This window comes from Zootoca vivipara, chromosome 13 (genome assembly GCF_963506605.1).
Source record: "Zootoca vivipara chromosome 13, rZooViv1.1, whole genome shotgun sequence".
In the NCBI taxonomy this organism is placed as follows: domain Eukaryota; kingdom Metazoa; phylum Chordata; class Lepidosauria; order Squamata; family Lacertidae; genus Zootoca; species Zootoca vivipara.
The window spans coordinates 11,834,599-11,860,327 of record NC_083288.1 but is presented as its reverse complement, the minus strand read 5'-3'; the positions used below and the strand labels follow the sequence as shown (position 1 = coordinate 11,860,327).

Below are 25,729 nucleotides of genomic sequence, written 5' to 3'. Positions count from 1 at the left end.
ATTCAGAAGGTGTTTGGGTTCAGGGGTGGACTTTGTGCTTTCAAAGTTTAGCGGCGCCCTGCGCAAGGCCAAAGTTTGCCCTCCAACTTGCCCTATCGCGTTTTGTTCTGTTCAATTCATTGTGTCACAGTTGCGATGCCCCGCAGCGCCCCCTTGGCTCAGCACCCCATGTGGCAGAACTGGTCATGCTGCCCTAAATCTGCCTCTTTTGGGTCAGGGATGGATGGAACTGGGAATCACTGGGAATCCCTTCCTGGCATCAGCAGAAACTCTGACAGTGACCAGCATTGGCTGTAACAGCTGAACAGAGGTAGCAGATTTCATTTCCCTCCTATTCCTGGAACATCTGCCCTGCTGAGGAGCGATGGGGATTTAAATGCAGAGGAAAATTCCCCGTCAGCTCAAGAGTGCAGGTGAAAGGAAACTATATGAAAATGATGTACTATTGGTATTTAACACCAAGTAAAATTGCAAAAATGTACAAAACAAATTCAAATTTGTCTTGGAGATGCAAAGAGAAGGAATCTTTTAATCTTTTTTTTTTTGCAATGTTACATATAAGAAAGAAAACACAACATTTCTTACTTTACATTTCTTACTATACATCCATTTACAACTATATGTTTTCTCCCTTTCTATCCCTGTGACTTCCCTCCACCCGTGCTTGGCATTACTCAGTTATCTTATTTCTTCCAATGTTGTGTTAATGCAAAATACTTTACATAATAACCCGTATAATCTTTTCCATCTCTTAACTTTACGAACTTCAGTCTGAGTGTATCAGTAAGTTTCTTTTGGAACAATGTTTGGACATATATTCCTCTACACATTCCCATTCTTTCCTTAGTTTTTGATTAGATTGCAATCTAATTGCTGCCGTCATTTTGGCCAGTTCAATAAATTCACAGAGTTTAGTCTGCCATTCCGCTATTGAAGGAACTATATCTCCCTTCCAATTTTTTTGCAATTAGAATCTTGGCAGCAGCTGTCACATATAAGAATATATATACCGGTACTCTTCCAAAAGATGTTCCTGTGGTAGAAAATGCTAAATGAGCATTAGGATGTCATTTCTCTAAATGTTGACTCTTAAAAATACCCAAAAGAAATACTTGGTTTAATAGGTGAGGAAAAGATTATTAGGTACTACTTCAGTCTGATCCTAACTATCATGTTTACTCAGAACTTTTGGCACCTGAAGAGAAAACCCGAGAAATGCCGCTTCTCCTACCTTGGCTGTAAAAAAATAAAAATAAAAAATGCAATAAATATAAATTTGCTATGCTTTCACAATACCCCAAATCAGCCCCCTAAGGCAGCCACACTATGCCACCTAATGGTAGGGCTGGTTCTGCAATTAAGACTTTTATCCAAACAAAATCTACAGAATTTTATAAATTCCCACTTTCCAACAAATACCCATCTGCTGACATCTGGTGGTTGTACATAGAAAAACAAATGAAAGAGCACTTTTTAAGGTGAAGGGCACACAAGTCAAAAACCACGCCCAACACAGTGTTTGCGTATGAATGTTAATGCAGAGGTAGGTGGGGAAGAAATTTGTAAAGAGCAGCCTTTCTTAACCTTAGGTCCCCATATGTTTTGGGACTACAACTCCCACCATCCCTGACCACTGGTCCTGTTAGCTAGGGATGATGGGAGTTGTGGTCCAGCAACACCAGGGGACTCAAGGTTGAGAAAGGTTGGGTGGCCGGACTTCCGGTCTGCCGCCATCAGCCGCCGGCGGGGTTCGTTTCGGTCTCCGAGACACCCGCCGCTGCCGGGGAGGGGGAGAGTCGCGCGGGCGCCGCGACCTCCCGGAGAATCCCCAGATTGTGCGTTCTGGGGGCTGATACCCAGCAGCGCTCCAAAAAAAGCCATGGAAACCGCCCGGAGAGCCCCCGTTGGAGCCTCCGAGAGCAGGCTGTACATGGCGGAGCCTTGGGTCCATTGCTACCCCGGTAGCAGGAAGCTCCGAGCCGGAGACAGAGGAGCGGCAGATACCTTCAAATCAAGATCTGGACTGTGAGTAAGATAATTCAATTTGATTTTAAAAGAAGAATTTGGACTTGGGAGGGGAATAAAAAACGGAGGTCGTTCCCCCCCTACCCGGAAGGCTGTGCCACAACTAACTTGCCTGCAGCCGATTGAAGAGAAGGGGCGCGGATCCCCCTGAAAATTGAACTTGTATCCCCCCTTAGAAGGCAGAACTAAGGGGGGGGAATATATATTTTAGACTGCGTTGGCAAATTTGATATCGTGATCAAGAACCCCCCCCCCCCGGAAACCGGGGGCAGGAGCCTAAAGCCGCGACCAGTTGACAACATAAGGATTTATAAAGAGTAATTGCTGCGACTCTGTGATCTTTTTTTGGATTATACTTTGGACTATATTTAAGTTGATTGATGTGACAAAGTGGAGAATTGGAAGATTTGAATTAAGAATTTGAATTATAAACGACAAATATGGTTGGAAATAAACAAAGGAACTAGTTTGGACATTATAGCACCATCTCTGGCGGATCAGGTTATAATTCCCACGGGAACATAGAAGGACAAAGAAGGCTGCCAGCCAAAACAACCCGCTTACAAATGGAGGAGGTCGAGCTGCAACATATTTTAGACTTTATTAGAGAAATGACAGAGGAAGTACGTTATGGCAAAGTAAACGTTCAGACTTTAAAAGAAGACCAACAACAGATATCCCCAACGGAAATTTTAGAATTGGAAGAAGAAGAAGAAATCATTGAACAACGGATTGAAAATAAGGAGCAATGGATTGAGAAATCAATGCAACCTGTGAGAGAGGAAGCATTGACCACCTACGTGACTTTGGATGCTAAGGACCAAGATGGACTCTGGGACCTGGTCTGCCCAGTGAGAGAGGGCGACCAGATCCCAGAAAGAAACAAAGAAATTGAGGAGGGAGGAAAGAGTCTGGCCATTGCCCCCCCAGTGAGAGTGAGGGGACGCAGACCAGACAGAAGATTGGAAACAGGGGACACTGGAAATAAAGATGAGGGTGGGAGGCTGGTGGAAGAATTAAAACAACGGAAGGGGAAGAAGGAGGAATGGGGTGGTTTAGAATGGCTAAGAGTGGGTGTGGGATAAAGAAGGAATATAAAGTAGATGAATGGATGGATCAAAAGGTTTGAAATTGGACAGTATGAAGACGCTGGCCGGGGAAAAGGGGAAACTGCTACCTGGGGAGGGAGGGGGTGGGATTTGAGGTTTAGCTATAAGATTGGATAGAATCTGAATCAGGAAAAGGTATATCTTTTTAGGGGGAAATATAGGCTAAAGGAAATTATTAGAAATAGCTAAAAGCAATGTACTTTAAAATTTAATAGAAATTGTTGTGTGGGGTAAAAAAAGAAGTTGTGAAACTTGATATGGAATAGACCCGGGAGGGGAGGGACGGGGAAGTCGGGGACAAGATATTGTTAGAGATATTATTTTTCTTTTTTCTCTTTTTTCCTTTTTGTGCCTTTTCTTTGGTTTTTCTTAATTTTTCTTTTCTACTTTTTAAGCTTTTGTATTTTTGTGTGGTATTTTTTTATTGTAAAAACTTCAATAAATATAATTATAAAAAAAAAGAGAGAGAGAAAGGTTGGGTGGCCATTTACGCATTGCAAAAAAGTATCCCCCCTCATGAGGTCACATTTGCACATAACAAAATATGTATTTTATCGAAATAATTGTTGAACTGTAATACAATTAAGAAGTATATTAATAGTGAAATACAATTAAGAAGAAGTATATTAATAGTGAAATACAATTAAGAAGTAGTATATTAATAGTGAAATACAATTAAGAAGAAGTATATTTTTGGCGCCCCCAAGAGAGTGGGACCCTAAGCTATAGCTTGTTTAGCTTATATGTAAAGCCGGCACTGTTGATAGATACACAGAGCTAGAGATAGAGGCGGAGATAGACAGAAAGAAAGAAAGAAAGAAAGAAAGAAAGAAAGAAAGAAAGAAAGAAAGAAAGAAAGAGGGAGAGGGAGGGAGGGAGAGGGAGAGAAAGAGAGAGAGAAAGAGAGAGAGAAAGAAAGAGGTAGAGAGGTTGAGATAGACAGAAATAAAGAGAGGTGCAGAGAGAGAGAGAGAGAGAGAGAGAGAGAGAGAGAGAGAGAGAGAGAAAGAAAGAAAGAAAGAAAGAAAGAAAGAAAGAAAGAAAGAAAGAAAGAAAGAAAGAAAGAAAGAAAGAAAGAAAGAAAGAAAGAGAAAGCGGTAGATAGAAAGAGAGAGCTAGGCAGAGATAGAAAGAGAGGGGGGAAAACGAGGGGGGGGTGGAGAGAGAAAGAAAAAAGAGAAAGAGACAGATCAGCTCCCCTCCCTGATACGGATGAAGCCGGTCCCTCTTTCCTTCCCCCTCCCGCTCCCCGCTCGGCCTGCCCCCCAGCGCCCCGGTGCCTCTCTCGGCGGCGGCGGCGGCGAGGCCTTCCTTTGGGCGGGCGCAGGGAGGAGCCGGAGGCGGAGCCTTCCCGAAGCCGGCCGGCGACCCGGACCGGTGCGAGAGGCCGGCGACGTCCTCGGCCTTCGGACATGGCGGCGGCGACGGCGGCGACCTGCGCCCCCGTTTGCCGCCGCCTCCTCCTGCTGCTGCTGCGGAGAAGGCGTCGCGGAGGCTCCCCGAGGCTGCCGTCGGCCGGCAAACGCCTCAGCAGCAGCAGCAGCAGCTCCCTCAGCAGCGGCGTCGTCAGGTGCGGGAGGGGAAGAGAAGGGCGCCTCTGTCAGGGGAGGCGGGGGCCGAGGGGGTCGTCGTCGTCGGTGGGGTGGGGTGGGGGCGCCAACCGGCGGGACCCGAGCAACCCTCCCAAGTCGTTAAGTGGGGATTGGGGTCAGGGCCGGCCCACCCCTGAGGCAAGGGGAGGCGACGGCCTCAGGCGGCAGGATTCGTAGGGGCGACAAGGGTCTCTTCCCTCACCCCGTCATCCCTAGCAGGGCGCTCGTTTGTGGTCCGCCTCAGGTGGGCTCAGATGGCTCGGCCATGGGTCTTCCTCCTCTCGGGGTTGTGGGTTCGAACTGTAAGAGCCAACTCATGGGGGATGAGGTCCCTTCAATGCCCCCACCTCAATAAAATATTTGAGGGAGCTGGTTCCCCCCCCCCAAAAAAACCAACTAGATGGGTTTTGCCACTCAAATGGCGTGCACATGCAGTGTTGTGTGATTATGTGAGGTGGAGCATACCTGATTGGTTATACAGTGGCACCTCGACTTCCGAATGCCTCAACTTCCGAAGGTTCCGGCTTCCGAAGTCCGCTAACCCGGAAGTATTTTCACCGTGTGTGTGTGTTCTGCGCATGCGCAGAAGCGGCGCGCATGGTCTGTGTGTGCGCAAACGAAGGATTCGACTTCCGAAGAGTGCCGTGGAACGGATCGCCTTCGTAAGTCGAGGTACCACTGTATGTCTGATTATGCGGAGCAGAGCTTACCTGATTGGTTATGAGATTGATTTATGTGGGGCGGAGCTTACCTGATTGGTTATGCAATTGGTTATGTGGGGCGGAGCTTACCTAATTGGTTATGCGGTTGGTTATGTGTGGCCAAGTTTCCTGATTGGTTAAGTGATCAATTATGAGAGGCAGAGCATACCTGATTGGTTATGTGATTGATTATGTGGGGCGGAGTTTACCTGATTGGTTATGTGGGGCAGAGCTTACCTGATTGGTTATGCCAGGGGTCAGCAACCTTTTTCAGCTGTGGGCCGGTCCACCGTCCCTCAAACCATGTGGCAGGCTGGACTATATTTTTTGGGGGGGGGGGGAGAATGAATTCCTATGCCCCACAAATAACCGAGAGATGCATTTTAAATAAAAGCACACATTCTACTCATGTAAAAACACACTGATTCCCGGACCGTCTGCGGGCTGGATTAAGAAGGCTTGCCTACCCCTGGGTTATGCGATTGATTATGTGGGGTGGAGCTTATCTGATTGATGTGATTGATTATGTGGGGCAGAGCTTGGGCCTCCCCAATATTTTATTCAAGTTGGCACCCCACATTGGACAAAAGATTCCTGTGTTGCGGTGTGTGTGTGTGTATTTGTGTGTGTGTATTTTATTTTTAAATTTATATGCATCCTTTTATTCAAAGATCATGGAGCGGGTTGGAATAGATGACCTTTATGTTCCCTTCCAGCACTACATTTCTATGACTCTAAGCCACCACCCCTCACCAGAGGCTGTCCTCTGTCGCCTGAGAATGCTATTGCTGCAGGAGAGGGGCCTGGCAACAAGCAAGGTGGCAAAACTTTGCCCAGGGCTGTGGCGCCTCCTCCCCAGGGGTGGAGGCTGGCAAGAATTGGGTGCTGCCCCCCATATGAAAGCAAATATATGTGGAAGTGTGTGTGTGGGGGAATCCCCCCATGAGGAAAACTAGTACAGGTAGATTTCTTACGAGGGCTTGTTCATGTGTCACCATTAAATGCATTCCCAACTTGTTTTTGGGAAGCCACTAGATCAGGGGTTGGCAAGGCTTACCGGGCATGGGCTGGATCACTCCTGCCGAGATCATCCGCGGGCCGGACTGGCGCAGCGCGATGCTGCTTCTGTGCGTGTTCACGGCACAGGAAATCGCTTCTGTGCATGCCCAGATGCCAAAAATCGTGCCTGTGCAGAAGTGATTTCTTGCGCCGCAGAGCTGCGCAGAAGCAATTTATGGTGCCGATTTCTGGGGGGGGGGGATGGCACAGCCCATGCGGTGATTTCCGGACCGTCCGTGGGCCTTAGGTTGCACTAGATGATATAGGAACAACAATTCCCCAAACTACATGTGTTGCACATTATGCATTTATGCATTTGCCGTGTATTTTAATTCATTTCAAGTATGAGGGAGGCAACTTGAAGAAGCATCACTTTCAGGTGATGTAATTCCTTTCTGTGAGGTCTTCTCATGGAAACAATATTAACTCTTTTAAGGCAAGAAGAGCGTAAGCCATGCATGCAGCCCGCCTAGTTCTGCACCTGAATTCTGATACGGAAAGTAGCATCTCATAGTGATGTGACACTGTCTATTGGCTGTATGCATAACTCAATCCCTCTTCTTGCTTTAAAGGACCACTGACCCTTCAAGGAAAATGAGGATGACCACATGCACAAGCAACATGGGTATGTGTAGTGCTTCTAGAATATCAAGAGGTCAGAGAGGAGGGAGGGTGAGCCAGTCAGTTGTGGTTCCCCATTGAAGAGAAGGGTTAAGGAGCGATGGTTATTGGACAAACACCTATTTGCTGACTAGGTGCTTTAATAGCAGTGAGAACTCACTGTGTACATTTTATTTATTATAGATATTTTTTTCCCCCAACCTTCTGCCTCATACCGAAATCTCCCAAGGTAACATACACCCTAAAAAGGTTTTGAAAGAAGATAAATAAGATAAAATTAAAATAAGCAGGAAAAGAACAACAGAAAATGACAATAAAAAGTTATAGGATCTGTTACTTTGAGCTGCTGTCTATGTGGAGGACTGGAATGTATGGCTTTTGGTTTGCTGTGAATTTTGGCTCCTGGCATCTTACATCTTTTTGGATATTTTGTATTCTTTCTCAGAAGTTTTAATTTTAATTCTGACTAGCTTTCTCTTTGAATGTGGAAAGTGGCAAATTTGGGAACTGCATGTAACCTTTTAAGGGTTGTGTTTGTTCTTGTGCCCAGGAACCTATGCTAAGAAAACAAGATGATTTTTTTTAAACTCCCTCACAAATGTTGGGAAATCATTTTGTTGGGGAAAAGGCCTTCTTTGCCTTTTTCTCTAAGGGTGAAAGCTGTGACAACAAATGATTTAAACAACCCTTCTGTGTGTGTCTTTTTAGTTTTCTTATGCCATATACTTTTTCTAAAGGTAAAGGGACCATAAAGAAGTGATAGCTGGACCATAAAGAAGGCTGATCGCCAAATAATTGATGCTTTTGAATTATGGTGCTGGAGGAGACTTTTGAGAGTCCCATGGACTGCAAGAAGATCAAACCTATCCATTCTTAAGGAAATCAGCCCTGAGTGCTCACTGGAAGGACAGATCCTGAAGCTGAGGCTCTAATACTTTGGCCACCTCATGAAAAGAGAAGACTCCCTGGAAAAGACCCTGATGTTGGGAAAGATTGAGGGCACTAGGAGAAGGAGACGACAGAGGACGAGATGGTTGGACAGTGTTCTCGAAGCTACGAACATGAGTCTGACCAAACTGCAGGAGGCAGTGGAAGACAGGAGTGCCTGGCGTGCTATGGTCCATGGGGTCACGAAGAGTCGGACACGACTAAACGACTAAACAACAACAAAGGGACCCCTGACCATTAGGTCCAGTCGTGACCGACTCTGGGGTTGCGGTGTTCATCTCGCGTTATTGGCCGAGGGAGCCGGCGTACAGCTTCCAGGTCATGTGGCCAGCATGACAAAGCCGCTCCAGAGTAGCACACGGAAACGCTGTTTACTTTCCTGCTGTAGTGGTATCTATTTATCTACTTGCACTTTGTCGTGCTTTCGAACTGCTAGGTTGGCAGGAGCTGGGCCCGAGCAACGGGAGCTCACCCAGTCGTGGGGATTCGAACTGCCAACCTTCTGATAGGCAAGCCCCAGGCTCTGTCGTTTAACCCACAGCGCCGCCCTCGTCCCTTCATACTTCTTCTAGTTTACCATAATTAAATAACTTTCTCTCAAACGTTCTCCCTTCCAGTATCCTGAACTATTTATGGAAGTGGCATATATCTGGGCACCATTGATTACAGGCTTCATGGAAAATGTTTTTCATCAGTCTCAGGTGGCTGGAGGAAAAAATCTTGCGTTAGGTTTGGGTGCTAGTGTTGATGTCCAGATTATCACCACACTGGAGATACTAATGATACACAAAACAAGGATCAGCATGTTGTAGTATATTTTTCTTCCCATTAGTTATTTATTCATACCATACTTTTCAATATATCCCCCTCATCAGTTTTCAAACCACAGTGTGTTTTTTTCTTACTTTAAAAGTGGATTCGTCACGGAAACTTCCATTACACTCTTGATTCCCTCCTGCAAAATGGATTTGCTTCCCTACAGGTGTTATAATGGCAACATTTATTAATGCGAAAAAATGGACACCAGAGACAGCAACTGCAACTGAGAATAGACTGAACTCACAAACTGCAATTAGATTAAGAACAACTATAATAAACAACTCTTCCATAGATTCCTCCCTGACTGCCTATGAAAATCTCATTGAGTCATTGCAGGATGTGGTCACTGTAAATACAAACTCATTAGACTGCAAGTCCCACACTAACAAAGGGTGCCATTGGTTTGACAAAGAGTGCCGTATGAAGAAGGAAGCTTTAAGGAATGCGTACATGGACTATAGAAATGCTGGACAAAATTTCTTACCTCCATCCTACTTTAAATTGAAAAAAGAGTATAAAGCCCTCTTGGTCTCAAAGAAAAGGCAAGCTGAGCGAAACTCCTGGTCCTTGTTATTGAACGCTTCACTAAATAATGAAACTAAATTTTTTGGCAACTGGTCTCGGACTCAATGAAAACTAGCCTTTCAACTCCCAGCTGCGCCATTCCAGCCCAGTTCTGGGAGAATCACTTCAGAAATATATTTATGGAAAATTCAAACCTTACCATCGGTTCTCAGGAAGCTGACAGTGCAGAATTGGCACTGCTACCTCTTTGGAGACCAGTTACAGTGGAGGAAATTTATACATTAATGGAGAAACTGAAGAATGGCAAGGCCCCGGGAAAAGACTTTATACCAGCAGAACTTATAACATCCAACCAGCTCTGGTGGGCTCCGCTTTTGGCGGCCCTTTTCACAGTGGTAAACAGCTCAGGCAAAGTACCACAAAGCTGGAAGCATGCTATAGTCGTCCCAATATTCAAGAAAGGCGACCCTAAAGAACCTTCAAATTACAGGCCAATTAGCCTGTTATCAGTAATTGGGAAGTTGTATGCCTGCTTCCTAAGTAATAAACTGACAACTTTTCTTAATGAATATAACATCCTATCTGAAGCCCAGGCAGCCTATCGAGAGAATCACTCAACCACAGACCACTGCCTAATGCTGTCTTTCCTAGCCGAAAAATATACCAGGCCGCTTCAGGGCAAGCTCTTTGTGGCATTTATGGATCTGAAGTCAGCATTCGATTCTGTCCCCAGATCCCATTTGTGGACCAAATTAGATCAGATAATACAGGACAAACGTCTCCTCTTTCTTATAAAAGCCCTATATAACAGAACCAAACTGCAGGTCCGATGCGGTCAGCAGGGACAGCTATCAAATAATATCGAAATGAGTAGGGGGGTTCGACAGGGTTGTGTCCTGGCCCCAACATTGTTTTGCTTATTCCTAAATGATCTAGAAGAGTGCCTAATGGACGCAGATGGTCACCTTCCAAAAATAGGTATAGGAAGGACCCCCTTGCTGCTTTATGCTGATGACGCGGCCATAATTTCACGCACCAGACCGGGTTTGAAACACCTGTTGATGAAATTTTCTGATTATTGTCTTGGAAATGGCCTAACAATAAATTATGAAAAATCAAAAATCCTAGTATTTGAAAGAAGCTTTTCCCGGTTAAACTGGTCGCTGGATGGCCATGAACTTGAACAGATTAAACATTTCAGCTATTTGGGACTAACATTCCACCATACAAGATTATGGAAGTACCACTGGCAAACCTCCCTTCAAAAGGCGGAGATTACAAAACTAGCCATACTTCGATTCTTCCATACAAAGGGCGGCAAGTATGTACCAGCAGCTCTAAAAGTATTCAATGCAAAAACTGTCCCCCAAATCCTGTACGCAGCAAACGTCTGGCAGAATGGGGACCTGCCTAAGCTAGATGGCTTCCAAGCACAATTTATTCGATCCTTGCTTCAGGTGCCCAATTGTGTTCGAAATTCCATACTCCTGCTAGAAACGGATGAATGCCCAATTTCAACAAAGGCATGGTGGGCTGCACTAAAACATTGGCTCAAGATTGCAGTATTTGAACTTTGGGAGGGACTGTATAAATACCTGAACAATGAGGAATACATCAGCCAATGGCAGAAAACCATGGCGAGAAAAGCCACTGCTTTAGGTCTGTCACCCACCCAACTCTTTTGCCTGGGATATGAAGGTGCCCTAAAGACCTTAAAGCAAAGACTGGGATAATTCACACAGTGATCTACGACATCAATCACTTGCGATCTGCAGTCCATTGGCAGTAGGAGTACAATATGGGCATGTCTTTAAGCCAGCAGCCTATATTCAAAACATGACAGTGCCAAACTACCGAAGGCTGTTCACAAAAGCAAAACTGAATGTTTTCCCCTCTGCAGTGCTGGAGGGCAGGATGAGAGGAGTACCCTACCAGGAAAGACTGTGCTCGTGCACCCATGATGTAGATTCTATAAAACACATTGTGCTGCACTGTGGGAAGTTTGAGCAAGCTAGGGCTGAAGTGAGTTCACCCCTGCTAGCCTTGCTCCCAGGAAAATCAGAGGATTTCTATATCAGGTACCTATTGGAAGACCGGTCAAATGCCAGAACACTAGCAGTGGCAAAGTTTTTATCGGTGGTCACAAGAACTAATGTTTCCTACTCCGAATTTGAGTAAGATGTCTGAGTGGTTTGAGTGCGGGGTGTCCCAGCTGTGTATCGCTTGGTAACGAATTGATGGGTCTATGGACCGTAATAAAGATTGTTGTTGTTATTAATGCGCACTTGAGGACGACGTAAAATGAGCGGTAAAATGTTGGCCTCAAAACTTTAGCCTTTTAACGATTCATTTTATCCTTTGTATTTTACAGTACCGAAGCAACTATTATCTCAGGGAAAAAGCTGGCTGCCCAGGTCTGTGAGGAGATACGGAAGGATGTAGACTCCTGGCTTGCCCTTGGGAACAAGAAGCCTCATCTCACTGTTGTCTTAGTAGGAGACAACCCAGCCAGTCACACATATGTGAGAAATAAAGTAAAAGCAGCGGCAGCCGTAGGTATGCCTTTTTATTCAAACCGTTTCGCAAACAATGGCAGCTTTCTGGACACAATGTGCCTTTCTTTTCAGAGGCTGCCTTCCCCAGGGAGAAATCTCCATGCTGGCAATGGGCAGAATTTGAGCATTTCATAGCTCTGTCAGTCTCTCTACTCCCCTTCCCACCCCCTATCTCTCCATTTTGGCTCCCCACTGTTCCCCATTAATTAACAAATTTTGGAACTGATGACTTGCAGAAGGCTCCTCCTCCAAGGCCAGACTTTGGTAATACCGCTCCCTGAGCCAGGACAAAATTGGGCAACCCCCCCCCCCTCAAATATTTTTTTATTTTCACAATTATTCCTTTTGGTACAGTTGCTTTTTTATGGATCTTCTCAGTAGGTACCCATATAAATACAGGTATTATTATTATTATTATTATTATTATTATTATTAATTTGTGCCCCCTCGGCTCAGCATGCTGTGCAGGGCAGCTGCCCCCACCGCCGTAAATCTGGTGCTGGGCTCCTCTCATCATTCCATCTGTTTCAATTCTGTCCATTTGTGTTCCCCCTTGCCTTCCCTCTCTTTTCCCATCCAGGCTCCCCACCCTGAGACTCATTGCAAGGTTCTTTTTTCCAGGCTCACCATGTAGCAACTGCATTTCCCCCCCCCCTCTCAAACACACGCACACACGCACACACAGATAAAGTGGTACCTCGGGTTACGAACTTAATTCGAAACCGTTCTTAACCTGAGGTGCCCTTTCACTAATTGGGCCTCCTCCTGCTGCTGCGCCGCCGGTGCACGATTTCCGTTCTCATCCTGGGACAAAGTTCTCAACCCGAGGTACTACTTCCGGGTTAGCGGAGTTTGTATCCCGAAGTGTTTGTAACCGGAAGTGTATGTAACCCGAGGTACCACTCTACATTACAGAAGAGTGATCCCGAGGGCTAGAGAAGGCCTGCAGCACCCCCATGGCTGGGGGTTCCTCACCCACTATCAATAAGAAAAAAACATATTAAATAAATAAATAAATAAATAGTGTGAATTTATTTTAGTATTCTAATTAATAATGCTACCGATAGATAGAATTGCACAATCTGAATTTTGTTGCATGTGACTCAATGGAACTAATGTTTTTGCTGATGACATTTTTTTGCTTTTTATTTTAGGCATTTGTAGTGAAATAATACTGAGGCCCAAAGATATTTCTCAGGAAGAACTTTTAGATCTAACTGAGAGATTAAACAAGGATTCAAGAGTCAGTGGTATATTAGTCCAGTTACCTCTGCCAGGTAATGTTACCTAATTTTATACAATGTCACAAAGTTGGGTGGCTTTGAGGAATAAATGGGGGAAATCAAGTGCACTTAACTTAGTATAAAACCTTCAACGAGAGAAAGGATTTATAAATAACCAAACTATTCAGTACCTTGACCGTATTGGTAATTATTTTTCCAAAATAATTCTTCAGTATTGCATTGCATAACTTTGCTTTGGAGACTAAATGTACCTAACCCACCTTGTATTGCAAGTGGTTTTATCTACAAAGTGTTTGGCAGTTTGGCAAATGCATCACTTTCATGAGACTTAAGGTGTGGGGAAACCAATTCTCTTACCTTCTGGACATCCCTGCTGGAGAGTACTGAGCAGATACGAAGGGGAGAGAGAAGGCAGCTTCCTTTGCTGCTGTCACTGCTGTAACTTAGCATTCAGTCAAATGCAATCAGAATTTTTCTGCAACTTGTTTTATAAGATAGCATTATGAGTTTGTAGGGCTCAAGGACATGGACAAGGTATTAGGATTGGTCAGGGCAACCACTTGCGCTTTGGACCCTTGCCCCTCTTGGCTGATAAAAACTAGCAGGGAGGGGACAGCTGCTGGGCCGGGAAGTTGACAAGTGCCTTCCTGTGAGAGTGGGTGGTCCCTGCCAGTGGTAAAACCACCCCTCAGTAAACCCTCCCTGGATTTGGAAAGTCCAAGTAATTACCAACCAGTTGCCAGTCCCCACTTCTTGGGCAAGGTTCTCGAGTGGGTGATCACAGAACTGATTTTCTAGATCCATTTCCATTGGGATTTAGGCACACAAACTGCTTGGGTCCCTTGGTTTTGACCTACAAAGCCTTAAATGGTTCCTCAAAGACTGCCTCTCTTGAACTGCCTCTCTATGAGCCGACTCTGACCCTATGATCATCATCTGAGGCCCTTTTTTCATGTGCCTACTCCATGAGAGATCTGGAGGGTAGTAACATGAGAACAGGCCTTTTATGTAGTGGCTCCCCATTTATGGAATCCTGTCCTCAAGGAAGCCCGCCTGGCGCCTTCATTACATGTCTTGAAGCATCAGGCAAAAACATTCTTCTTCTCCTTGGCTAATTAAACAGTAGATGACCTTTAAACTGGGGAGTATTGTTTTTGCTTGTTATTATGTTATGCAATTTTGTGTTTTCATTATGTAAATTGCACTGTGATCTTTGGATAAATTTAATTTTATACACACACACATCATCATCATCATCATTCTGGTCCTTCACACTCTAGTATTGGATTTATAACCTGATTTTGGCATTTGCACAGGTCATTTTGCAGATAAAATTACTTGGGTGGGTCCACTTCACAGGTGCACAAAATGTAAAACATTTTTTGGGGCATGTTTCTGCCTTCAGTAGTAACCTTCTTATGAAAGCTGAAAGAGATGGTTCTCATAATTCATTTCAAATGACTGCTTCTGGGGGTAATGGCCATATTTTCAATACCACTTTTTATTAATGTGCATGTGCTTGCAGGCTTGAATGCAGATTTTATTCACCTGCTTGCAGTTGAATAACTCTAGAACTATTCGGTGAGGGCAAATTATACATTTCCTAAATAAATGAGAATGAAAGATTGACCACATGGTGGCAGTGTAATATAAACTGAACCAGACTCAGCACTGCACATTGACTCTTTGCACCATAGACAAACTTAAAACTTGTGCGGTGAATGCAGGTTAGGCTACACTCTTATGTACTGCAGAGAGCAAAGGCAAAGCTATGAATTCTTGTGACATGTGCATGGAGGTAGCTCTAAAGAGAAGCTTTAAAGCAGGGGTCCACAGACTTACCCGGCTTTGGGCCGGTGCCCACCGCGCCAATCGCGTGGCGGGCCGGAGGGCAGGGGAGTGCGCGCACAGTGGGCCGGAGGGCGGGGGAGTGCGCGCCCGTGCGCCCACGCACACACACACTTACTGGCACGGTGGCGCGCTTCCAGGTCGGAAAAATCGCCGAAAGTCGTTTGTGCGCATGCGTATGGGCCTCCCCCCCCCGACCCGGAAGTGCACTGGAAATGACCTCTTCTGGGTCGGGAGAGGCCATACACATGCGCACAAACGATTTTCGGTGCTTTTTTCCGATCTGGAAAAGTGCTGCCGCGCTGCGTGCCGTAAGAGCGGGCGGCGGCAGCGGGCGGCAGGGGTCGTTGCAGGCCAGATTGGGAGGCCAATTGTGCCGCATCTGGCCCGCGGGCCGTAGTTTGGGGACCCCTGCTTTAAAGCCTCAGCAGTTTTGCTCAGAGCATTAGTTGCCAACTTGATATTTGCAAGGGCGGTCGACGTGTGACCTGTGCATCTGACATACCTGAACCTGATTACTCCGAAGGCAGTAAAAGATGTCTTGAGGAAGAACTATTTGCATGCTGCACCGTTGACAGATTTGTCCTTGGAAATGATCAGATTTAACTCCAAACTCATGATTTCCGGGATCATAGCCAGAATGCACATGTGGCTCTTGTCACTGGATTGTGGACCTAGAATTGTAAAAAAAGGGTGCCCCCTTTTCCATCACCAAGTTCTTTGGCCTAGACCTTGACTTGGTGAAAAATAAGAAGGCAGGCCAAACCTCAGCAGTCCTTTTGGTCAGCCGGAAAACATTCAATGTTCTCCCATTCAACCAAGTATAAGCCCAAATTGCCACAGTCCAGGTTATTGCAGAAGTACTGTATGAACCGTCAACAGAGCCTCTTCATCCTCTAAAGGCAGCACAGTCTGAGAGGTTTTGCCTTTGTGGGTCGTCTGTGGGAGGAGATCATCCGTCCAGATCAGGTTGACAGTAATGCTAAGGGTATGTGCTGGTGATCTCCAGAAACCCACAGGACAGATTGTGGACATCAAAAATCTAGGAGTACAGTGGTACCTTGGTTGTCGGAATTAATCCATTCCGGGAGTCCTTTCGACTCCCAAAACCATTTGGGAAACCAAGGCGCAGCTTCCAATTGGCTGCAGGAGCTTCCTGTACTCAATTGGAAGCTGTGTCGGACGTTCGGCTTCCAAAAAATGTTCACAAACCGGAACGCTTCTAGGTTTGCGGCATTTGGGAGCCAATTTGTTCAGGAGCCAAGCTGTTTGACTACCAAGGTACTACTGTACTGGTAAATATATCTTCGTAGAATCCTAGAAACATCCTCATGCTCAACACTGTTCAGTATCTGCTGAACATAAAGCCCATCAGACAAGTTCCAAATAACAAAAAGGACATGAAATCGTATTTTCCAGATCACATTGAAGAAAGAACTGTGTGTAACACTGTTGCACCTGAAAAGGATGTGGATGGATTTCATATTTTCAATATAGGACAACTGTGTCTTGACCAACCTTCTGTTATACCTGCCACTGCTGCTGCTGTCTGGGAAATAATAAAAAGAACAGGTAAGCGAAATGATGTATTTCAGAGAAATATGGGGTATCAAGTTATACGATCCTGTGGTGCTTAAATCCTAAATGAAGTAGGACATGCTATAAAATTTGGATTTGCACTGCGGTTTGTTGCATTGGATATGCTTAGCCCATCTTTTTTGTTTTAAGGAGTGTGCCAAAATATTTTTTGTTACTATTTAGCAAATGGGGGCAAGCTGCTTAGTACAAGGTGCAGTGAAACCACAGTTTTCTCTTTTTCTTGATCCCTGTTGCTTTCAGCTGACCAGTGTAGTATATAGTGGTTAGAGTGGTAGGCTAGAAATGGGGAGACGGGGGTTCAAATGGAGAGACTGGATTACTGGAATAGTCACCATTTTTCAGCTTAAACTACCTTGCAGAGTTCTTATGAGGATAAAATGGCAGGAGAACCAGAGTCCGAAAGGGATATAGCTTTGCTGTATTGTAGTACCATGGATCCCAAACGCTTTGGTATTCGGATGTTTTGGCTCCCGAACGCTGGAAACCCGGAAGTGAGTGTTCCAGTTTGCGAATGTTCTTTGGAACCTGAACGTCCGATGGGGCTTCTGATTGGCTGCAGGAGCTTCCCGCAGCCAATCAGAAGCCACACTTTGGTTTCTGAACGTTTTGGAAGTCAAACGGACTTCCGGAACGGATTCCGTTCGACTTCCAAGGTACGACTGTAATGTCAGTCACATAATGTCAGCAACAAGGAAAATGAGCACTTAACTATGGTGCCCTATCACAATTTCTATACTAGAAAAAGAACAAATGTTTCCAAAAGGAAAATGACGTACAATAGCTAGATTTGGTTTTACTGGTGCATCTCAATGACTGCCACTCGCCACATGAACCAAACTGGGCTCTGCATGCGGCATCCAAGGACCTTCTCTATGTGCTCCCTCTGAAGGAGGTACGGAGAGTGGCAACATGAGAACTTTTTAGTGGTAGCTCCCAGATTATGGAATGCTCTCCCCAGAGAGGTATTTCTGATGACATCACTATCTGCTTTTAGGTGCCAGGCAAAAAATGTTCTTTTTACCCAGACCTTCTTTACCCAGGCCCTTAATTTGGATGGTTTCAGAAATTTGTGCCCTCATTCAACTGGTGGGGTGTGTTAGACCTGCCTTTTATATGTATGGATTTCTTAAAGGTTTCATTCTGTTTTGACACTATACTGGTTTTAATCTTCGTACTGTTTTGTTAGACCTTTGGGGTTATGATTTGTAAAGAAAAGCCACTAATTTCAGTTAATAATAATCTAACATTTCAAATCTGTACGATCAAAAGCCTTTCATTCCATAGGAATGAGTCACTATCTTCGATATTATTTTTCTCATTCTTAAAGGAATACAAACATTTGGAAGAAACGTTGTTGTCGTTGGGAGATCAAAGAATGTTGGAATGCCTATTTCAATGCTTTTACATACTGATGGAGGACATGAAAGGCCCGGAGGTATGTTGAATAACATTCTGTTTTGTTGAAACCCTCAGCACAGAGAAAAGGGAAAGAGCAAAGGAAGAAAAAATAGTTTGTAAGCATCTAAATGCGCAATAGGATTTAGAATGTCTGATTTTCAAAATAATGTTTTAGATCCTTAGCTTTTAGGGACACAACCCATTTTGCTATTTGTATACAGTACTCTTACCTGCCCATATAGTATGATGAATGCCAGCTGCTCTTACAGAACCTGCTGGACATTTGGCACTAAGTAATTTTGACCATATAGTTAAAGCTATGGTTTTCCTAGTACAGTAGTGATGTATGGAAGTGAGAGCTGGACCATAAAGAAGGCTGATCACCGAAGAATTGATGCTTTTGAATTATGGTGCTGGAGGAGACTCTTGAGAGTCCCATGGACTGCAAGAAGATCAAACCTATCCATTCTGAAGGAAATCAGCCCTGAGTGCTCACTGGAAGGACAGATCCTGAAGCTGGGGCTCCAATACTTTGGCCACCTCATGAGAAGAGCAGACTCCCTGGAAAAGACCCTAATGTTGGGGAAGATTGAGGGCACTTGGAGAAGGGGACAACAGAGGACGAGATGGTTGGACAGTGTTCTCGAAGCTACCAACATGACGCAGTGGAAGACAAGGGTGCCTGGTGTGCTCTGGTCCATGGGGTCACGGAGAGTTGGACACGACAAAACTAAGCAACAACAACAAAAAAAATTTTTTTGACCTTCCAAACTGTGATCATTTGGACTACTCTAGAGTTTGAGTTTCAGATAAGATGAGGATATTTTCGGATGTCAGTGTTTCTTTTGAATGTTTGTGGGGGGAAAGAAGGCCACGGTTACAAAGTTCTCTTGCACAAGCCCCATTTATTCCAATGGGCCTCACACAGAATAATTTTCCAGTGGACTGTACCAAAATTGCATTCTAGAATGAAAACCTTGTGTGATAAGACATTTGTATTGCTTTCGAGGCTTCCAGAAATGGAATTTATTTTACAGGGCCTGATACCATACTTCCAAAATAATGGCAAACTAAAGAAAATGCTGTAAACAGTGTGCTAACACTAGGATGATCATTTTAATCACTACTGCATTGCAGTTTTGCAAATGATCAGTAATTGGGACTAATATATATGTATTTCAGGTGATGCTACAGTTACAATTGCTCACAGATATACACCAAAAGATCAGCTGAAGATCCATACGCAGCTTGCTGATATTGTAATAGTTGCTGCAGGTAATGTAGCACTGTCAATGTTTTAAAATACAATAAAATTCAAATATACACACACATCCTGCTTTACAAACGTTCATTATGCAAAAATTCACATGTCCAAACATGAGGAATTCGTACCCAAACCTCGCTATACACACGGTAGATTCAGATATCCAAACAGAGCATTTCTTGCTTCCATGCTTGCCCTTTTCTGCTTGGCTGAGGAATGCAAGGAGCAGGGAGCGATTGAACAAATAAAAGAGCATTTCTTCTAGGTGTTCCCAAGGGTTGGTTTGATTTTTTTGCTTTTGGGTGAGAGTGTGGTAGGGAACTAGGGTTGCCAGACTCAATAGAGGACAGGACTTCTGTGCCTTTAATTGCTCTGCTCTCTTTTGAGTCTGGAAACCTTAAAGAGAAACCAGCAGACCCTTTGTTTAATTTCCAAGCAAAGGGTCTTCTGGTTTCTTTTTAAGGTTTCCAGACTCAAAAGAGAGCAGGGCAATTAAAGGCACAGAAGTCCTGTCCACTATTGAGTCTGGCAACCCTATAGGGAACACATTAGAGAATTTCCCATAGGGATCCGTTGCAATCATTGACTCATATGTGAACCTTTGCATAGTTAACAATTCCAAGGAATGCATTATGTTTGGTAAGTGGGGCCTGCGTGTTGTAGGTCTGAAAGTCACTGTTATGTTGTCTCTGTGACCACAAACCTAACATGTTTCATGCTTGTGCCGCAGTAAAGTGAAAATTCCATACAATATGGATTTTATGGGGGCAAGCTATGGTGCAGGCTCACTTTCGCACTGAAGAATTCACCTTTTCACTAGCAGCTATTTATGCAAAGCGGCCCAGCATTTACTTAACTTGCCTAGAATTTGGCAAGAGCTTGGGAGTAATGGCATTTTAGGAATGAAAAGTATTCAGTCAGAGTTTCTAGCATTTACAAGAATAGTGCAGAATTTATAAGTAGGGAGACGGAAAACTTTTTGGTCCCTGGGTTCTACCGTCCTTACTGTATATCCAAATAACAGCCAGGTTGACAGCTGCAGTATTGGGAGTGTAAAAGTGCTGTATTTGTTATCCAATTGGTTTTAGTTATATAAGCAAGAGGTTTTATTTTGAAATCCTTGGGGGTGAGGGGGAGCTGATAGCTCATGGTAGCCCAAAATGTCTGTGGAAAAAAATCAACCTCAAACTTAGAAATGCCTTAATTACCTAATTATACCTGAGTATTTGCAGAATTCTTGGTACGCCAATATAATTATAGGCCTGTTTAATTCTGCAAATACCAACATTTTCTGAGCATTATTTCCCCCCCTCTGACATTGTCACTGCTTTACCCTTCCTCCAGAGGTCTGTAATTCTTCTTCATAACTTGCCCTTGGAGGTTGTAGTGCCAGTGCTGGCCTTCTTTGCTATTCTGCTAGTCTATAAGGTTCAAGGGACCTTATGGTTTCTAAAAAATTGTTTCCAGCCATGCACAATACTATAAACACACCACTACTTACCCTCCCAACATTTCTCTGATGACAACAGTGATGACCTATTCAAATATTATTATTATTATTATTATTATTATTATTATTATTATTATTATATTTATACCCGACTCATCTGACTGAGTTGCCCCAGCCACTTTGGGCAGCTTCCAACATATATAAAAACATAATAAAGCATTAAACATTTTTTTAAAAATTCCCTATACAGGGCTGCCTTCAGATGTCTTCTAAAGCAGGGGTCAGCAAACCTTTTCAGCATAGCTGCCAAGTTTTCCCTTTTCTCGCGCGGAAGCCTATTCAGCATAAGGGAATTTCCCTTAAAAAAGGGGAGAACTTGGCAGCTATGGATTTTTTCAGCAGGGGGCCGGTCCACTGTCCCTCAGACCTTGGGTGGGGGCAGACTATATTTTGAAGGGGGGAATGAACAGATTCCTATGCCCCACAAATAACCCAGAGATGCATTTTGAATAAAAGGACACATTCTACTCATGTAAAAACACGCTGATTCCCGGACCGTCCGCGGGCCGGATTGAGAAGGCGATTGGGCCGGCTCCGGCTCCTAGTTTGTCTACCCATGTTCTAAAGGCTGTATAGTTACTTGTCTTCTTGGCTCGCATAACCATCCCATCTATCATTTCCCTGATGAAAATATGGACATAATGACTGAGGTATTAGTATCCCTCATCAAATATAAAGTGCTTAAAAGCTTAAGTATTCACATTCCCCACTCCCACTCAGGATCTGTGAATCCTAATTGGATTGGTGGTTTCAGGTGTCCCAAAGCTGATTACTTCTGATATGGTTAAAGAAGGAGCAGCGGTGATTGATGTCGGGATCAACCATATCCACGATCCTCTCACAGGAAAGACCAACTTAGTGGGGGATGTGGACTTTGAAGGTAAGCAAAATGGCAGTGGTGGTTTTTTTTGGGGGGGGAGTAGGAATCTTTTGCAGTTACAACTGCTCTTGAAGCAGGGAGTTTAAATAACACATTATTTTTCCCTTGGCCAAAAGGGAAATATTAAGTGCTATACTGAAAGTTAACACACATATTTAGGGGTTCTATTAAGAGCTATACTGAAAGTTAACCCACAATATTTTAATGGAATATACAATAGAGCCAAATATTATGCAGTAATAGCTACCTATAAGCCAAGAGGACAAACAATGGCTTACCCTACGCCAAAGCATAAATGGACATCAGGAATTACAAGATAGAGAAACCAGTAGGAGAACACTTCAATCTCCCAGGACATTCTATACAAGATCTCAAAGTAGCTGTCTTACTACAAAAGAATTTCAGAAATAGACTGGAAAGAGAAGTTGCTGAATTGCAACTTATCACCAAGCTTAAAACAATGGCTTATTAGTACTTCCATTTTCTCTTGTAATTTTCTTTTATGTTAAGCATTTTAATAGTGTTGTGTGTGTGCATATATTCATATGATTAAAACATTAACCAACAGTGTTCTGCTAATATGTTCTTTCACACACACACACACACACACACACACACACAGCCCCTAGTACCTAATGTAAAATGTGCCCCAGGTTTGCAAAAGTACTTTGTTCAAAGAACTATGTATTTTCTACTTACTTGGCTCTTGCTAACTAAAGGGAGATGAGTATTCTGGGCTAATATATCCTATTTGGCCTGAAGTTCTCCACTTTCAAAAAGTCCCAAGAATGAGGGCTTTCAAAGCAGAGGATCCAGTTTGTCAAGGATGGATTTCGTTGCTTTTAGAAGCTGAAAAAACATTGAAAGTACTGAGGGCATTGCAAAATGATAACACTGTTCCACCAAGTTTGGCTGTATTTAGAGCATTAAAATACACTGCCTAAAATAGATGGTTTGATGTATTTGTGGGCAACCTTCCCCAAACTTGATTTGGAATGGACCCTTCTAAAATGGCCTCACATTGACACTTTTCAGATCAGGCCTAAATTACACTATCAGCTCAGAACTGTTCTAGTCTCCAGGTCTTGTATTCCCATAAATTTCAATGAAAACAGGACAGTTGCTTGAGAAACAACAAACCTTTAGCTCTTCCCACCTCCTTGTGAGGTCTCATCCCCCGCCGATAACAGGAGTTATGCTTTCAAGATTTATGAGCATCCCTCAATTTTTTGTAAAATAAACATAGTTTTACTTTAAGGACTTTAAGGCCAAGGCCCATAGCTGCCAAGTACCCCGTATTTCCCGGGAAATCCCTGTTTTTCCTTATCGTTTCCCGGAGGTCTCCCGTTCCAGCTCCTTTCCTGTTAATTTCCCTTATTTTGGTTCCTGTCGGCGGCCATTTTTCTCGTGCCGCTTTGCCCATCTATGGGCACCAGAAAATGGCCAGTGCCAGAAGTTGCGCCTACGCATGTCCGGAAGTGTGTAGACGCAACTTCCGGTGTCGCTTTGCCCATCTATGGGCACCGAAAATGGCCAGTGGCGACACCAGAAGTTGCGCCTATGCACTTCCGGACATGCGTAGATGCGACTTCCGGCACCAGCCATTTTGGGTGCCCATTAGATGAGCAAAGCGACACCGGAAGTTGCGTCTGCGCAACTTCCGATGTCGTGCAGCTGCCGATCCCAGATTTCTCCGCGAGAGACTTAGCACGTATGCCAAGGCCTCATAATGAATCTGTAACAAAGGAAGACGTCAACCCATCTTTGGAGTTGATTCACAGATATCAACTGCGATTAAGCTTATGAAATAATAAATTTGATGATCAGACACTAAAATCCTGGGATTGGGGGGGGGGAACCATTTTGAAATGTATTGCCTATTGGCCTCTGTTTTATTAATTTGATTGGCAAACAGAAATGTTGTTCCTCTTACTGTTGTTTGTGGGTTGCTTTGTTTGATGACCAGCATATTAACTTAAGTTTTACATTATTTGCACTTTCTATTGCTCCCTCCCCAGAGGTAAAGAAGAAAGCTGGCTTCATCACCCCTGTGCCGGGAGGTGTAGGACCAATGACTGTTGCTATGCTTCTGAAGAATACATTAACTGCGGCCAAGAAGCTTATTTATTAAGATCTTTGAATTCAAGCCATTCTATTTATTGATACACATACATTTATTTTTCTTACGAATATATTTATTTCTAAATTGTATTTATTCATGTCAGAATATTGACAATGGGTTTCTTTGCATACTTACAATAATGTTTATTACTTCTGCTGCTGAATATGCACCTACTGTCTTCATGTATGGATGTGTGTGATTTCTCTATGTAATTCCAGTCTAAGCACCTGGTCCATGTTTGAGGAGCGCAGTTTTTGCAAAACATCCCTCGTCAATGGGAGTCTCTGTTGCAACAGAAAATGAGACCTGGACCTGGGCTTTAACTGCATGCCACACTTTAGCCAAGGGCAACTAAGGGCTCGTACTTTGAACTACATTATGCATAAGGGGGGAAACTCCAAGGAAACCAGTATGCTCAGTAGAAATAAATCAGGAGTTTATCTCTGGAAAACCAGGTATTGATAACAGAACATGTACGAAAACACTAAAAACAAAGTGAATTTTGTGTGATTTTTTAAAGCATGCTTCGTATTTGCTATTGCTGTAATCCCAAGTCAGAGGTGAAAAAGGAAAGGAAATTAATACACTTCATTGCAATCTGCTTCTATGTCTAGTTTTGCCCTCACGTCCCAAAACACAATATCAGTAACATTCCTATTTAGATTAATAGATGCGAACTGACAAATTGCATTCTCATTGAAGAAGCATCATTTCCGTCAAGAAGGGAATTCTGTAAAATTTATTGATTCTGTATTGGAGAATTCAAAATATTTTTAAAATGACTACATTGTTGATCATCAACTTTAAAAAAAATCCTTCTGAATTGTATCTCCATTCCAGTGAACTGTAATATTAAAATAATACCCATGATTCCTGAAACTAAACCATACGGATGAAGGACCTGATTATTTTTCTTTCATTGAGTCATTATAGAAGTTGGTGCAAGACCAACTAGGTCTCTGTCTGTCTTTATTCCAGTTGGAGGAGAGGCTTGAAAATAAAGACTCATTCAGTAGTTGTTGCTATAGTTCCAAGCAAATGAATGGATAAATTAATTGAGGGAAATGTGCTCTTTTTGTTGCTTCATACGTTGAAAAATGTAAGATAGGAACGTTTAATTCACGGGTGTCAAACACAAGGCCCGGGGGCCAAATCCGGCCCGCCAGACCTCGTCATGTGGCCCGCCGAGCGCCCCAGCCAGCGGGACCCAGCAGTGGGACCTTGCTGCTGAAGCGCCGCGCCAACAAAGTGCCGACAAACAGCTGGGGCCGGGGAAATGCTTTTTGCCCCTGGGTCCCTTCGCGCTCTTTTCTGGCGCTGAATCAAGGCGGCAACCCCCCCTTCCCTTTCTTTCTTCCTCTCTCTCGTTCTTATTCTTTCTTTCCCTCTCCTTCCTTCCTTCTTTATCTCTGTCTTCTCTCCCTCTTTCTTTTTCTTTCCTTCTTTATTCCTTCTTTCCTACTCTTCTTTCTCTCACCTCTTTCCTTCCTCTCTCCCTCCTGCTCTCTCTTTTCTTCCTTCCTTCCTTCCGTCCTTCCCAACTTCCTTCCTCTCCCTCATTCTTATTCTTTCTTTCCCTCTACTTCCTTCCTTCTTTCTCCCTTTCCGTCTTCTCTCCCTCTTTCTTTTTCTTTCCTTCTTTATTCTCTTCCTTATTTCCTACTCTTCTTTCTCTCCCCTCTTTCCTTCCTTCCTTCCTTCCTTCCTTCCTTCCTTCCTTCCTTCCTTCCTTCCTTCCTTCCTTCCTTCCTTCCTTCCTTCCTTCCTCTCTCCCTCCCACTCCCTCCTTCCTTCCTCCCTCCCTCCCCTCCCTCTCCCTCTCCCTCTCCTCAGAAACATAGGATTCTGCTTTATACTTCTGGCCCTTAAACCCTGGAACCAGGAGAGCAGCTCCAGTGAGTCAACCTCAG

At 44.0% G+C, this 25,729-nt stretch overlaps 1 protein-coding gene across 3 annotated transcripts; it reads left to right on the top strand.

Annotated features, from left to right (window-relative positions):
* The first annotated feature begins 4,492 nt into the window (after positions 1-4,492).
* Positions 4,493-24,928, top strand: MTHFD2L (methylenetetrahydrofolate dehydrogenase (NADP+ dependent) 2 like). Of its 3 annotated transcripts, XM_060282314.1 has the most exons (9): positions 4,592-4,704; positions 7,059-7,111; positions 11,771-11,955; positions 13,109-13,231; positions 16,466-16,618; positions 17,973-18,080; positions 19,226-19,318; positions 21,572-21,697; positions 23,716-24,928. In XM_060282314.1, exons 2-9 carry the CDS (start codon positions 7,095-7,097, stop codon positions 23,826-23,828), a joined length of 918 nt encoding a protein of 305 aa, XP_060138297.1. In that variant the 5' UTR covers positions 4,592-4,704; positions 7,059-7,094; the 3' UTR covers positions 23,829-24,928. The 3 variants fall into 3 exon arrangements, with proteins under 3 accessions (XP_060138296.1, XP_060138297.1, XP_060138298.1); XM_060282313.1 differs by lacking the exon at positions 7,059-7,111 and having other exon boundaries at positions 4,493-4,704; XM_060282315.1 differs by lacking the exon at positions 4,592-4,704 and having other exon boundaries at positions 6,604-7,111.
* Positions 24,929-25,729: the final 801 nt, after the last annotated feature.